This window comes from Mauremys mutica, chromosome 15, assembly GCF_020497125.1.
Source record: "Mauremys mutica isolate MM-2020 ecotype Southern chromosome 15, ASM2049712v1, whole genome shotgun sequence".
NCBI lineage: Eukaryota > Metazoa > Chordata > Testudines > Geoemydidae > Mauremys > Mauremys mutica.
The window spans coordinates 4,085,141-4,098,553 of record NC_059086.1 but is presented as its reverse complement, the minus strand read 5'-3'; the positions used below and the strand labels follow the sequence as shown (position 1 = coordinate 4,098,553).

General features: G+C 58.5%; 1 protein-coding gene across 3 annotated transcripts in view; it reads right to left on the bottom strand.

Moving 5' to 3' along the window:
* SUPT5H (SPT5 homolog, DSIF elongation factor subunit) overlaps positions 1 to 13,413 on the bottom strand; it is a 29,292-nt gene that overhangs the window by 3,562 nt on the left and 12,317 nt on the right. For all 3 annotated transcript variants that reach the window (XM_044988650.1, XM_044988649.1, XM_044988648.1), the window contains 19 exons: positions 12,099 to 12,129; positions 11,846 to 11,914; positions 11,369 to 11,620; positions 10,902 to 10,991; positions 10,394 to 10,464; positions 9,116 to 9,221; positions 8,056 to 8,149; positions 7,743 to 7,879; positions 7,287 to 7,442; positions 7,052 to 7,198; positions 5,930 to 6,076; positions 5,049 to 5,174; positions 3,738 to 3,822; positions 3,427 to 3,531; positions 2,659 to 2,761; positions 1,691 to 1,818; positions 1,246 to 1,351; positions 771 to 929; positions 140 to 308 (listed from right to left, as the gene is read on the bottom strand). In XM_044988650.1, the coding sequence (XP_044844585.1) occupies positions 140 to 308; positions 771 to 929; positions 1,246 to 1,351; positions 1,691 to 1,818; positions 2,659 to 2,761; positions 3,427 to 3,531; positions 3,738 to 3,822; positions 5,049 to 5,174; positions 5,930 to 6,076; positions 7,052 to 7,198; positions 7,287 to 7,442; positions 7,743 to 7,879; positions 8,056 to 8,149; positions 9,116 to 9,221; positions 10,394 to 10,464; positions 10,902 to 10,991; positions 11,369 to 11,620; positions 11,846 to 11,914; positions 12,099 to 12,129 (2,281 nt within the window). The remainder of the gene's footprint in view (positions 1 to 139; positions 309 to 770; positions 930 to 1,245; positions 1,352 to 1,690; positions 1,819 to 2,658; positions 2,762 to 3,426; positions 3,532 to 3,737; positions 3,823 to 5,048; positions 5,175 to 5,929; positions 6,077 to 7,051; positions 7,199 to 7,286; positions 7,443 to 7,742; positions 7,880 to 8,055; positions 8,150 to 9,115; positions 9,222 to 10,393; positions 10,465 to 10,901; positions 10,992 to 11,368; positions 11,621 to 11,845; positions 11,915 to 12,098; positions 12,130 to 13,413) is intronic.

Genomic DNA, 13,413 nt, shown 5'->3' with positions numbered 1-13,413 from the left:
GGTCTCTGCTCTCCGACATTAGCCCCTCACGGCCACAGCAGGAATTTCCGTTGGAACAGGGCCACCAAGGATCTGGCAAAGCCAACTGCAATTTGCAGCTCGGCCTGGCGTTTTACACATTAAGGAGCTTGGAGGGTACCTGATACGCCATGGGCGACGGGGTCGGGTGGTAACTGGCTGGCGAGTGGGTGTTCTGGTAGCCCACGGGGCTAGGCGCCACCTGGTGGTAACTCTGAGGGCTGGGGCTTGGCTGATAGGAGCCCTGAGGAGACGGAACAGCGTACGGCGAAAACTGGTCGGTGTTGTACCTGCAATGAAAAGAGACGGGCAGTGAGGAGGGGGGTAGGAACAGAACCAGGAACCCAGCGGGGCTCCTCTCCGTGTCCTTCTGCCCTAGGAGATCAGTCCATGGAGCCACAGACACGGGGATCAGAGATCTGCTCCGTTCCTTTCCTGGACTGGCAGCACCACGAGCACAGAAACACGATCGGATCCCCGGAAACAAGGTAGGGCTGTGTTGCCAAGCTCCGGCAGGCAGATCTCCCTTCCGGATGGGCGTGCCCGGAGAGCGAGCAGGGTCACCGCAAGAGGCTGGGAGGCAGCACGGCCTCTTGTTGGGGTCAGGCAGCAGGGTGCACCGCCGGGGAGGGAGGAATGGCCGCGATATGGCTAGAAAGCAAAAGGCCCATGGGAGTAACCGCCCAGCTCTGCTCTAATGCTGGGCACCAAGAGACTCTCCCCCGCCCCCCTCCAGGGGCACACGCACTCACATGGCTGGCGTCCCCGGCGTCTGCGGATTGTACGGCGGATTGACCTGCGGAGACGAAGGGTCAGGGTAGCCGGGAGTCTGGGGGTTGGGGGTCCCCCCGTAGCCTTGCGGAGAGGGCGTGGGCTCATCATCGAAGCCGTATTCAAACTCCTCATCCGCCCTGGGGAGGAAAACGCATCATTCGCACGGCACGTGGGAGACACGATGACGTCTGCAGCCCACCCGTCACCTCCCCGTAGGAGCACACTGAAGTCATCCCCCTCCCCCGGTCAGTTCTCCACTCTCCAGCAGAGGGCGCCACACACACATCCAATCAGAGCTCCCTTTGAGCTCCTGACACATGAAGCCTCCCAACCCAGCCCCCTCTCCCACCCATAGCTCCCATCATGCCACACACCTCTGCCCCCTAGTGGCTGACTGTGTCAAAGCTAAACCCCCCAACCCTGCCCCCCCAGACTAGCGCGAGAGACACAAACCTGGAGGGCGTATTGGGGTTGTTGGGGTCCCAAGCCCCGCTCTGCGCAGGTGTCCGGCTCCCGTCGTGCAGCGGCGTCTGGGAGCCGTAGTGCGGGGTCCTGCTGCCTGAAAGAGCCCAGCGCGCGCCTGCTTAGCACCGTGTCCGGGCAGCAGAGATGGGGAGGGGCCCTACATCGCCCTTCTTCCATCCCACCCCCCGCCGGGATCTGGGGGAGCGGCGCAGGTCCATCGGGCTCCCCCCTTACCCAGCACCATCAGGTGGGGCAGGGAGCGCGGGCAGCAGGGAGCGCGGGCAGCGTGCTGTGCACGAACCAGGACAGAGTGAGTCGACTGCGAGGCTGGACAGCTTCCTCCCCCCTGTTCCCGGGGAGCCCCCTACCATCCTCCCCCTACCCGGGGCCCAATTCCCCCCTGCCCCCGCGGCAGCAGGCTCAGCTCACTCACCATCGTGCAGCGGAGTCTGCGATCCATACATGGGGGTGCGGGAGCCGGAGCCGTACATGGGGGTCTGCGAGCCGTACATGGGGGTGCGGCCGTAGGCGGAGGTCATGCCGCCAGGTCTCCTCGACCCCCTGCCAGGGAGAGAGGAGTTGCTGCACACTGGCTCGCTCTGCCCGCCACTAGAGGGCCTCAGCTTTCCCCTGAACGCTGAAGCGGCCAACAAGGGCGGGTGCAAACTGTGCCGAGCCACTGGGCACTGAACTAAGCCTAGAGGTTAGCAGCTCCATAGCCCAGGAGCCATCCCAGGTCCCCTGCTCCCCTTCCAACTGGGGGAGACGCGGTGATCTCTGCCCCCAGCCTGATGGGCAGTCGCTTCGACCACGGTGCAGGGCCGCCAGCCTCCATTCTGGGCTTGATCTGCCCCGATCCGGGCCCCACATAAGACAAGCCTATAGCACAGTTCCCAGCTGTGGGGCTCAGCTGACCGCCTAGGAGCCTGAGTCACAGACCAGGACCCAGAGCTGGGCTCGTTGCCAGGGGACGTTGTGAAGCCAAAAGTATAACTGGGTTCAAGAACAAATGAGATGGAGGATCAGTCCACGAATGGCTATTACCCAAGATGCTCAGGGACACAACTCCATGCTCCGGGTGTCCCTAAGCTGAGCCTGGACAACAGGGGGTGGATCCCTGGTCTGGTTTTCCCTCTGAAGCATCTGGCTTTAGCCCAGTATCCTGTCTTCCCACAGTGGCCAAAATGACCATTGGTCTGACCCAGTATGGCCATTCTCATGTTCTTTCTAGGTGCTCCAGTGACAGACCAGGCCCCCAGTGCGCCAGGCGCGGTACAAACCCAGGAGTGCAGTCATTGGTGCAGCTATCTGGGCCAGAGCCGATCCCAGCAGCCCAGGATTGCAGGTTGCTGGCGGTGGCACCCCAGAACAAGCCCCGTCTCCCCCGCCCGCCATACTTACACTGTCGTGAGGCGCTGGCGATCCACTGAGATGGTCTGGCAGGTGGAATGGAGTTCCACGCGGGCCGTGGACTCCGTGGCATCCTTCACCACGCCGATGTAGCCTGAAAGAAACAAGGCCTCAGCTCTCCGAGCCTGACGCAGCTCCTAGAGATCCTAAGTGTACACTGCAGGGGGTGCCCCGCCTGAGCATCACCAAGGACCGCCTGGAAAACGGGCCACGGGCCAGCAAGGGATTCATACCTGCGGGCTTCCCAAAGCCAAGCGCACGTGGCCAGAGCACCAGCTGAAATCCAGAGCTCCTCTGCTCTGTGGCAAGAACCTGCTGGGAGCTCAGGTCGACTCGGTCCTCACTTGACAGATACAGGGAGGGGACAGCCACAGGCTGGGTTTGAACTTTGGAGCTCACCTTAGGGGCTCCCCTGTATGGCAGGGACAGACGGGCTGTCCACTAACAGCAGAGACTAAGCTCAGGCATGGGAGCAAACCCCATAAGTACTGACTCCCTGCTCTAACTACTAGACCCCACCACCCTCCCACAGCCAGGAATAGAACCCAGGAGCTCCCCCCCGCCCCCGGGCCCCAACCACTAGACCCCGCTCCCTGCAAGGTGACATGCTGCCCCCAGTAATCCCTCGGGCCTTAACGGTCCCCCGCCCCCCCACACACACACATTCTAATGGAACAGACCTGCCAGATACCTTCCAGCCCCTTGCTGCCCGGCTACAAAAGGGAGAGGGCCGGCCCTGTCCGGCAACTGGCCCATTACCTTTGTAGGGTCCCTGGGAGATCCGGACCGTCTGCCCAATCAGGTCGTTGTCCCTGCGCCCGCGGCCTCGGCTCATCCCGCCCCCGCCGAAGCCACCTCGCTGACCTGTGAAGCGGGGCAGAGATCAGAGCGGGACGGTGCCCCCAGGGCTGCAGCCTCACGTCACCCCAGCGTTACCGACCCCCCACCTCGCCATATAGGGCTGTACACCACTGTAGTGCTGGGCCAGCCGGGGGCGCTACAAACACCGGAGGCTGAGCCAGAGCATACAGAAATCCCCGAACCGAGGCCCAGCCCCACAGGACACCCACCTGCCGCGCTGGGGTGCATGGGGCTGCTGATCCGAGGACTCATGGGGGCAAAGCCTCCGACGGTGAAGTTGGTGACGTCCCGGGGCTGCAAGAGGGAAAACGCGTGAGAGCAGGAAGGGGACCCCTCCCCGCGGAGCTGGGACTCCCAAGGGAAGGAAGGAAGGAATCTCTGGGTTCATCTCCCCCACACACAGCTGGGAGTGGGGGAGGGAAAGTCTCTCTGAGGCCCTGAGATGAAACCTGGTGATGAACCAAGGAGGAGCCAGGGTGACACAAGGGCTATGTTCCCCTAGAACCAGTGAGGAGGGAGTAGATCCATGCCCTGGGAAGGGACATGTGGACACACTGTCCACCCCGCCCACAGGAGGCTCTGGCTCCCAAGGCAAATCGGCCTGCAGCTTTCTTTCCCCTTCTCTAGCCAAAGATCTCAAAGCACTTCTCTAACTACCTCACCCGGGGAGAGACTCACAGGGTCACACACGAGTCCTGCTTCCCAGGGCCATACTCTAGCCACTAGACGACGCTGTCTCCGTAAGTTGCCGGTTCACATTTCAGGGCATGGAACATTTGCCAGCTGGGGGGCTGGAAGAAATCCATTCCTCCCAACGCAACCACCAGGGGCGGCTCTAGACCCCAGCGCGCCAAGCAGGCGCGTGGGGCGGCCCTTTCCCGGGGGGCGGCATTTGGCTCCGGTGGACCTGCCGCAGGCATGCCTGCGGCAGGTCCACCGGAGCCCGGGACGAGCGGACCTGCCGCAGGCATGACTGCGGAGGGGGCGCCCGCCCCGCGGCTCGGCTGGACCTCCCACAGGCATGCCTGCGGCAGGTCCACCAGAGCCCGGGACGAGCGGACCTGCCGCAGGCTTGACGGCGCCGGGTCCCCTCTTCCCCGCGGCTCCGGTTGAGCTCCCGCAGGCATGACTGCGGCAGGTCCGCTCGTCCCGGGCTCCGGTTGACCTGCCGCAGGCATGCCTGCGGGAGCTCAACCGGAGCCGCGGGAAGAGGGGACCCGCCGCGGGACCGGGGAAGGGCGGCGCAGTGCACCGCGCTGCTTGGGGCAGCCTGATTTCTAGAGCCGCCCCTGGCAACCACATGGGGTGTCTCTTCCTTTGAACCACCCAGAAGCTGCTGACTGGAGACAAACTAGGCAGCCTGACCCAGCCTCATGGGGAGGCAGATCTGGGACAGACAGGCTCATGGTACAAGAGGGAGGCAGGACGTGACACTGCACAGCCCAGTGGTCTGCTTCAGGGAAGTCCCACCAGTCATGCTAGCTATGGTGAGGCCCCGGGCGTCTCCCTAGGCGACGTACCTTCGAGCCCCCAGCCAGCACCAGGTGGCGAGTCTTGCACACAAACATGCCCCCGTTCTCCACCAGCTTCTTGCAGTGCAGGAATCCAAAGCCGCGGAAGAGGTGTCTGATCTCCCCCTCGCGACCCTGGGGAAGGAGAAGCAGGGAGGACAGTTATTCTGGGGACCCCCTCTAGCCCGGGCATGCTGGGGCTGCATCCAGAGCCCAGCCGCAAGGCAGGGAGGCCAAATTCACAGCCTCCCGGGGGCAGGGCACGTCACAGAGTCAAGAGACAGCTGAAGCTCCCAGTCCCCAGAGCCTGCACCTTGGCACTGAGAAGACAGCACCTCACCCACTACTGCAATGCAGCCACCTCTGGAATCCAATGCAGCATCTGTTCAAAGCTGCTCAAAGGGATTAGGACAGAAAGTGAAGAATACTGTACCCAGTTGCAACAGGAACCCAGGGATGTGGGGGAAATTAACAGAGTTGAAACATGGCCACATGCAGACTCTTGTGAAAATTGCCATGGGTCTTTAACGGCCCCCCCATGCTCAGGGTGTCTATTTACTGAGATCATGCTTCCCGCTGCATGCCGGCCCACAGGGGACCCACGGCGAGCCCCACGCAGGGCTCAGCAGTGATTCCAAGGGAAGACAGCACCCTAACCGAGTTGCCGGTTCTCCCCCCGTCTCACCCCCAACGATCTCTCCCCTTCAAGTACCAACCCAGCCCAGCTCCAGGAGCAAGTGCGCCATCAGAGGTGGCGCGATCTCCCAGCAGGGCGCTGGCCTCCACTCGCTGGGGCACGGGGAGTGCAGACGAGATCTTACGCTCTTCACCCCCCTCCGCACCACAAGCCCATGGCCCGCCCATCAGGAGGCCCCTCCCGCCCCCCTCACCGAGTGCGGCCCGTCGATGACTTTAACGATGTCCTTGACGTGGATATTGTTCTGCTCCGAGTCCAGGGCCACGGCAAAGCGATTGTCTTTCTTCCGCGTCACAGCCTGATGCCTGACCGTCACCACTTTGCCGTACATGTTCAGGACCTGCAGGGGGGTTGGGGGAGGGAAGAGCGGGGAATCACCATAGCTGGCGGTGGGAAGGAAATTTCCCCTCAGGTCAGACTGGCAGAGACCCAGGGAGCTTTTCCCCTTCCTCTGCAGCACGGGGCCAGGGTCACTTGCTAGTTTGAACTGAGTAAATGGTGGGTTCTCTGGAACCTGAAGTCTTTAAATCGTGACTTGAGGCCATCAATAACTCAGCCAGAGGTTATGGGTGCACTATCGGTGTGGGTCTCTGGCCTGCGACACGCAGCAGGTCAGACCAGATGATCACAATGGTCCCTTAGATTCAGAGACTGGCTTAGAGGCACTGCCAAGAGATAAGAGTCCGGGGGGGCTTCTGCCCAAGACCCCAAAACAACCCACCAGCCCAGAGGGACTAGAGCCCTTGTAATTAAGGCCAGATGGGACCACTGATTACGTAGTCTGACCTCCTGCGTAGCACGGAGAAAAGAACCCAGGCAGTTAGGATTGCAAAGGATGTGGGGGGAGGGGGGGGGGGACCTCTGCAGCCCCTTCTCATCAGGCCTGGAAGCAGAGCAGCCAGGTCAGACCAAGGAGGGAGAAACAGGAACCCAGCTTCAGGCAGAACGGGGAATTCCGGCCTCGAGCCAGGCAGAGGCTGTGGCCAAAACATTTCAATACCATTAATCCTTACGCTGAACATCAGTCACGGGCGAGAAGCCAAACGCTGAAGAGATCAGAAAGGAATTATCCTTCCCAGCTGCTCAGCTGGCGGGGTGTGCACTGCTGGGAGGGATCGGGCATGGGCCCACGGCAGAGGTAAGATACCAGACTGCCCAGACCTTTGGTCTGATCCAGGGTAAACGCTAGGTTTCTTCTGCTGCAGAACCTACCTCCAGAGAAGCCAGCAGCTCCCGGCAAAGGTTCCGAGCTGCCTCCTCGGTGCTCCAGTGAGACAGTTCGGTGCCCAACGCCGGGAGAGCAACGCACACCCACCTGGAAGGTCTCCCGCTCCAGGCGGACGATAACCCCGACGGTCTGGGGATCCAGCTGGACCAGCTCGCCCCACTCGTGCTGCCCGCCCACGTCCACGCCGGACGCCGTCTCGGAGCAGAGCTGCAGGTCCCGAGGCAGCACCTTGAGCTGGAAGCGGGGAAGCGAGTGAGCGAGCAGCCCCGGGGAGGGGACAGGAAGAGGGGAGCGCCCGGAGCGCTGCCGCCGCCCTGCTCACCTCGTGCATGGTGAGGTCCGAGAAGAGGATGACGAAGTTCTCCTCCACCCGCACGATCAGCCCCGTGTCGCCCTCAAAGCGCCCGGCGATCACCTTGACGTGGTCTCCCATCTTGAAGTACTTGCGCAGCTCCTGGGCCGGGAACTCCAGCATGTCCTGGGCGGAGGGGGAACGGGGTCAGGGCGGGAGGCAGGAGACGGACAGGAGGGGGGTGATAGCAGGATGCAGGCGCTGCCTGCTGCAGGGCTCACAGCTCTATTGTTTTACGTTGCTGGGCTAATCCTGGAGATGCCAGGGACCACAGGCACAGCATCCAGGAATGCACAGATCCTGCTGCCCCTCTAGGTACAGCCAGGTACACACACCCCCTGCCAAGCCCACACTTGGTCTCCCCCATCCTCCTTGGCAGCCAAAGTGCCCGGATGCAAGCCCAGGCCAGCGCCGCCCACCCCATACCTTGAGATCCTCGTGCTTGGGCATGATGGTGATCTTGTTGCCGTCCACGCTCAAGATCCTGCCCTGCAGGTTGATCAGCTCCCCCTCGCACACCTCCACGTTGTCGCCAGGCTGGAAGTTGTGTTCCCGTTCCTTCCCTGCCCAAGGGAGAGCACCGTGACTCGCGGGGAGGGCGCCGCTCCCGGGCAGCAGCGGCCCCACACATGCCTGCAGCACGGCCCCCTGCGATTCAGGGGCAAGACAGAAACTCACCCCCCACAGAGCCGCATGGGCTAGACGGACTCCCCGCTGCGCAGGAGTCACTTCCACGTACCTGTACTTTCAGTAACCACCTCCAGATCGATGCCTTCCGGCTGGTCCTCAAACTTCTCCAGTTCAGACAGGGTGGGCTTCACCCCCTCCGTGATCTGGCAGCCGGGGGACAAAGGCGGAGAGATTTCAGGGAGGGGAGTCTGCAGAACTTCCCTCCAACCTGAGGTTGCCTGCTGCCAGGGGTCAGGCTCCCTGCCTTGCCGCACAACAGGAGACGAGAGCAGGGCTTTGCTCCAGGGGTGGGTTCATCTCAATCCCCACAGGGGAGTCTGGCATGCAAATGACATGCCCAGATGGGGATCTTGCTGTCCATTGCCACCCTCTCCAAACACACACACACCCCCAACACGCAGATGGGGATTTCAGCAACCTGTCCCCCCATTCAGACGTCTAAATGGGGATTCCACATCCACCCCATCATGTGCAGAGGGGGACCCCACAGAGTTCACAATAGGCATGTTGAAAATTTTCCATCAGAACTGGGTTTGGGTTTTGGCAGGGTTATAAACAGAAAATTGGGTTTCTGACTAAACAGAGGTTTCTGTGCAATGCACCTGCGTTCCATGGGAAGCTTTGATTTTTCCATCAAAAACCAGGTGTCCAAAATCAAAGCATTTCAATTCGGATGTGCTGCCGAAGTGCCTCATGGGAGATGTAGTTCAGGTAACTCACCTTCAGATTCTCTTTTATGGATCAGGTCTCCAGCTGGACTACATCTCCCATGATGCACAGAGGCCATGAGCCTCCCATGGTGTGCCTCCAAGAGGGGAGGTCATGGTGCCTCATGGGAGATGTAGTCTAACCAAGGAGGCCAGCTCATGCTGGAAAATGGGAGCACGATGCACCAGAACTACAACTCCCATGAGGCACCACTGCAACATTTCCAGACCAGAACTTTTTTTGATTTTTGCCAAAAAAATTAAGTTTTCTGAGGGAGGGGGGACCCCAAAATCCTCATTTTCTGACCTGCCCTAACCTACGCCTTGACAGATCTGGTTCCTGCTCCGACTCAGAGCCCCACCTTGACAAGAGCCTCCCGGTACAGAGCCACAGATACTCACCACGGCCGACATGGCAAAGCTCTTGAAGAGGAAGCCCTTGCGACTATAACGATTGCCTTCGAAGATGAGGAAATCGCCATCGGAAGCAACATCTCCCCCCAAGGACCTAGAGGGCAGGGGGGGGGGAGCATTAGAGGGTCAGGCACCCATAGCAGCAGCCTTCTCAGAAGAGGGACAGGCTGTTTCATAATGGGACAGTGGAGCTGCAGAAAATGGTGGTTCCTCCTCTACTTCCCCGGGAGGTCAGGACTCCAGAGTTAAGTCTCTCACCAGCAGATGTCTGGATTGCCAGTCTGGGGCAAATCCACCCAGCTCCCAGGGCAGGGAGAGGGTCTGACTGCCCTTCCTATGGCTCAGAGCCCCTCACCACCGAAGGAGCCCAAGTCCCAGTGCGCCTGTGGATGGAGCTGGAGGAAGACGTGATGGAAGGATGACAAATCATCACCATCTCTATCCACCTATGACCCAGGGACCCTGCAGTGCCAATTGGCAGAGGGCACAGGGCATGCTAAGGGTTTTACAGAGCTCCCTTGAGTCAGATATCTGCATAATAGTTCCCCAAAGGGTGGCATGTGAAGTGTCTACCAAGAGCCAGTTGCCCACTGGTCGTCATAATTACTGCAAAATATATGTACGGATAATATTTAAGGAGCTATGTATCGATACTGAATGTTGTGCTCTTCAGGTCTTGCAGTTAAGGCAGGTCACCACAAGGCGACTACCGTGGATATGTTCCTCTCAGGCAGGAGGTAACAGATCCCTATCTCCCTGTCTGGTTGTGTGTGTATCAGGTGTTGTATGCCTATTTGCAGGTCGGAGCAGGTGTGAATTGAGAGACTGCAGAATCTACAGGAAGAAACAAACTGTGTGGGTTTGAGGTCCTGTTTATGAATAAAGACAAAGGATTGATCTGGGATATCTTGGGAGTCCACTGAATCCTTCACCTAGGAGGCAAATTGACAGCACGTGTGTCCGGAAGAAGAGTCACAGCTAGCCAGACTGAAAAGCCCAGCAGGGATTTGGGAGCAACATTCTACAAAACACGAGAGGGTCGTCTTCATTTAGTCTGAGCTCCAGGAGGCATGTGATGATTTTATTTTCTTTGTAATCATTTGTTTCCAGTTCTTCTCCTTGCTACTATTTGAGCTCTCCATGCTTCATTAAATACACTCAGATTTCACTAGAAACCTAAGTGCCACGGCGGACACAGACGATGCGTCTCGCGCTGAGGGCACGCTGCCCCCACGGATCATCCCCAGCAAGAAACCAGCCACTTACCGGATCTTTTCAGCATCAAACAGCCGCTGGGGGGGCCTCTTGAACTTCTTCCGCTTGGCAAACCAGTCCTTCTGCAATTCACAGGGGGGAAGGGGAAACAGTCACCACTGGGCCTGAGGGGTCAGGAATCCCCACCAGACTGTACGGGTGGGGTACCGAATGCCATCCACAGACCCTCTGGAAAGGCGTCGCCCGCCTCGCGGGGGATAGTGGGGTGGGATAACAGATAGGGCCCTGCTGATCATGGGCTGCGAGCAGGAGGAAACTGTCCCCCGCTAGGGAGTACTGCACAGCGAGGTGCACTGGAGTAAGCACGTTACAGTGGAGAAATGCATCCCCCCTGTCATCAGCTGGGTAACTATGGGGATACAGACATGCCAACACACCACCACTGCCACAGCTGGGGCACCAGGGCGTTAACAGCCTTGAAGCGTCAATGGGGACAAACTCTTCCCTTCTCAGCGCACTCAGCAGAAAAGAGCTCAGGGAATCCTGCCAGTCAACATACCAGGCTCATGCGCGCTTTGATCCGGTCAAAATCGATCCGCGGGATCATCTTCAGAGAGATCTGGTTCTGGCTCGGCTCAACGTAATCCACCTGGAAGGGAAGACGACATGAGCTCAGGAGAGGAGGGGGCAGCATCACGGAGACGCCAGCCACGGCCAATCTCACTCGCAGCAGCAGGACAGGAAGACAGTGGGGGCTCCTCCGGTGTCCAATGTCACGCTAGCTGGAGACAGAGCAGAAATCGAACCGTCCCCTATTGCAATCTCTGGCCCCCACTCCCACCGATAGCAAGGTCAAGGATTCCCAACACCGAGCTCCCGCTCCATTGAAGACAACACTCTGGGACTCCGACAACAGCCTGCCCCAGCTCAGAGCCTCCCGGGTGCAGGCATTAAAGGTACACCTGAACGCCAGCTGCCCGAGCCCCAACCCTCTGTACTGAGCCAGCCAGCGCCCCTCGCCCGAACCTGAGCAATGTCGTCCTTGTAAATGCCTCTCTTGAGCCGGACCCAGGACTTGGGCTTCAGGTTGGTCACCTCCTTCACCACCTTCAGCACGTCTGTCATCTCCTTGATGGGCACCATCTGCTGGTTCCAGTAGCCCATCCGCAAGTTGCCCACGCCCTCAATGGCCTGCTTCACATGGGTCTGCTTGTAGGCTTCCACGTAGATGTAGCCCTTCACATGCTCGGGGGCCACCACCGACTTGATCTGCAGGGGCTGCAGGTGGGCAGGGAGGGAAGTTCCGTGAGATACGGGGGCTGGCCTCAGGCACGCTCCAGCCTAGCCAGACCCCCCTTCAACAGACCAACAGCAGGAAGCCCGGCTCACGTCAGGAACCGCACGACCCTCTCCCAGCTCTCAACAAGTGGTCAACAGCGCTAAGCCACCCCACAAAGCTGAATTGAGTTGGGGGCCAAGGGGACACCTGCCCTCCATCCTTACCGTGTCCGTGAACTGGTAGGCGATGAACTTCCTCATCAGGGCTATGGCTGTGGCACGTTCCTCTCCGATCTGGGGAGAGAGGAGAAGAGAGGCCATGGTGAGAGCAATCTATAGCTAGAGAGATGCCCTCACGCCCCAACTCAGAGAGGAGGTGGCGTTCATGGCTAATGAAAACCCAGCCACGGGGCAGCTGGAGCCCGTGATTCAGGGTTTAGAGGTGTTTCAACAGCCTCCTCCCCTGGCTGGAACATACCTTACACTTCACAGTCCAGAGGTTGGGATCCCTGAGTGGAAGGAAAAAAAAGGCTGTTAGCAAAATAACCTTTGTTATATATGACGCGGGCCGACCAGGCGCCAACTCATGCCAGAGCCCCAGGCCAATTCATCTGTGTATTAGTACAGATCAAAGTGATATTGTAGTTTGTGTTTCAACTTCATGAAAACTAATGAGATGATACTTGCATTTTCACTTATCTGTATCCCATCATCATATAGCAGCAAACGTACACTGCGTATACCCCTCTAACTAAGTGGAATGCAAGTGAAGAACTTCAACAGAAAAGTGCTAATTTCAAAGCTAATTTCACTTGCATCCGACGAAGTGGGTATTCACCCACGAAAGCTCATGCTCCAATACGTCTGTTAGTCTATAAGGTGCCACAGGATTCTTTGCTGCTTCTACAGATCCAGACTAACACGGCTCCCCCTCTGATATTCAAAGCAAGTGTTCATTGTGGGTGATGATCGGCGATCGAAGACTCAAAACGCACTCCTCGCTCTCCGTCAGCAAAGGAAAAGCCCACGCGGGTAGTGAGACTGTCAGCTTGTTTTCTGTGAGAAGCAGCTGTGTCTGTGGATTCAAGGAAAGCTCCTGCATCTCTGGACTGCTTAAACCCTTACAGGAAAGTGCACCAGATGCAAAGCGGAGATCCCCAGAGACCATCTAGGTACCCTGAAAAGACTTTTGGGAAACTGGCAGTTTATTACATCACCACCACCATTTGGAATTACAAACGGACTCACCTGTGCACATATTTTTCCTGCTTTAACTTCTCAGTTACTCATTTCCTTTTCTTAGCTAATAAACTTTTGGTTAGTTTACAACAGACTTGGCTGCCAGCCTTGTCTTTGGTATACCATCTGGAGTACCAGTTGATGGGGGTAAGTGACTGGTCTCTTGGGACTGGAAAGAATCTAAACGTGATGTGGTTTTTGGTGTAAGAAACCATTTTATCACAATGCCCAGTTTGTCTGTGTCGCAAGATAGCCTGGAGAGTCCAAGGGGACTGTCTGGGACTCCATGGTAAGACTGGGAGAGCGTCCAGAAGTTCACATTTGTCACTGGCTTGGTGAAAGCTGATTACAGAACACATCGCCAGTTTGCGGTGTCTGCCCTGTTTTCGGACAGTCTGCACTCAGGTAGGCACTCACGGACGTGAGCCACTCCAGACAGTTAAATATCAGAGGGGGAGCCGTGTTAGTCTGGATGTGTAAAAGCGGCAAAGAGTCCTGTGGCACCTTATAGACTAACATATGTGTTGGAACATGAGCTTTCGTGGGTGAATACC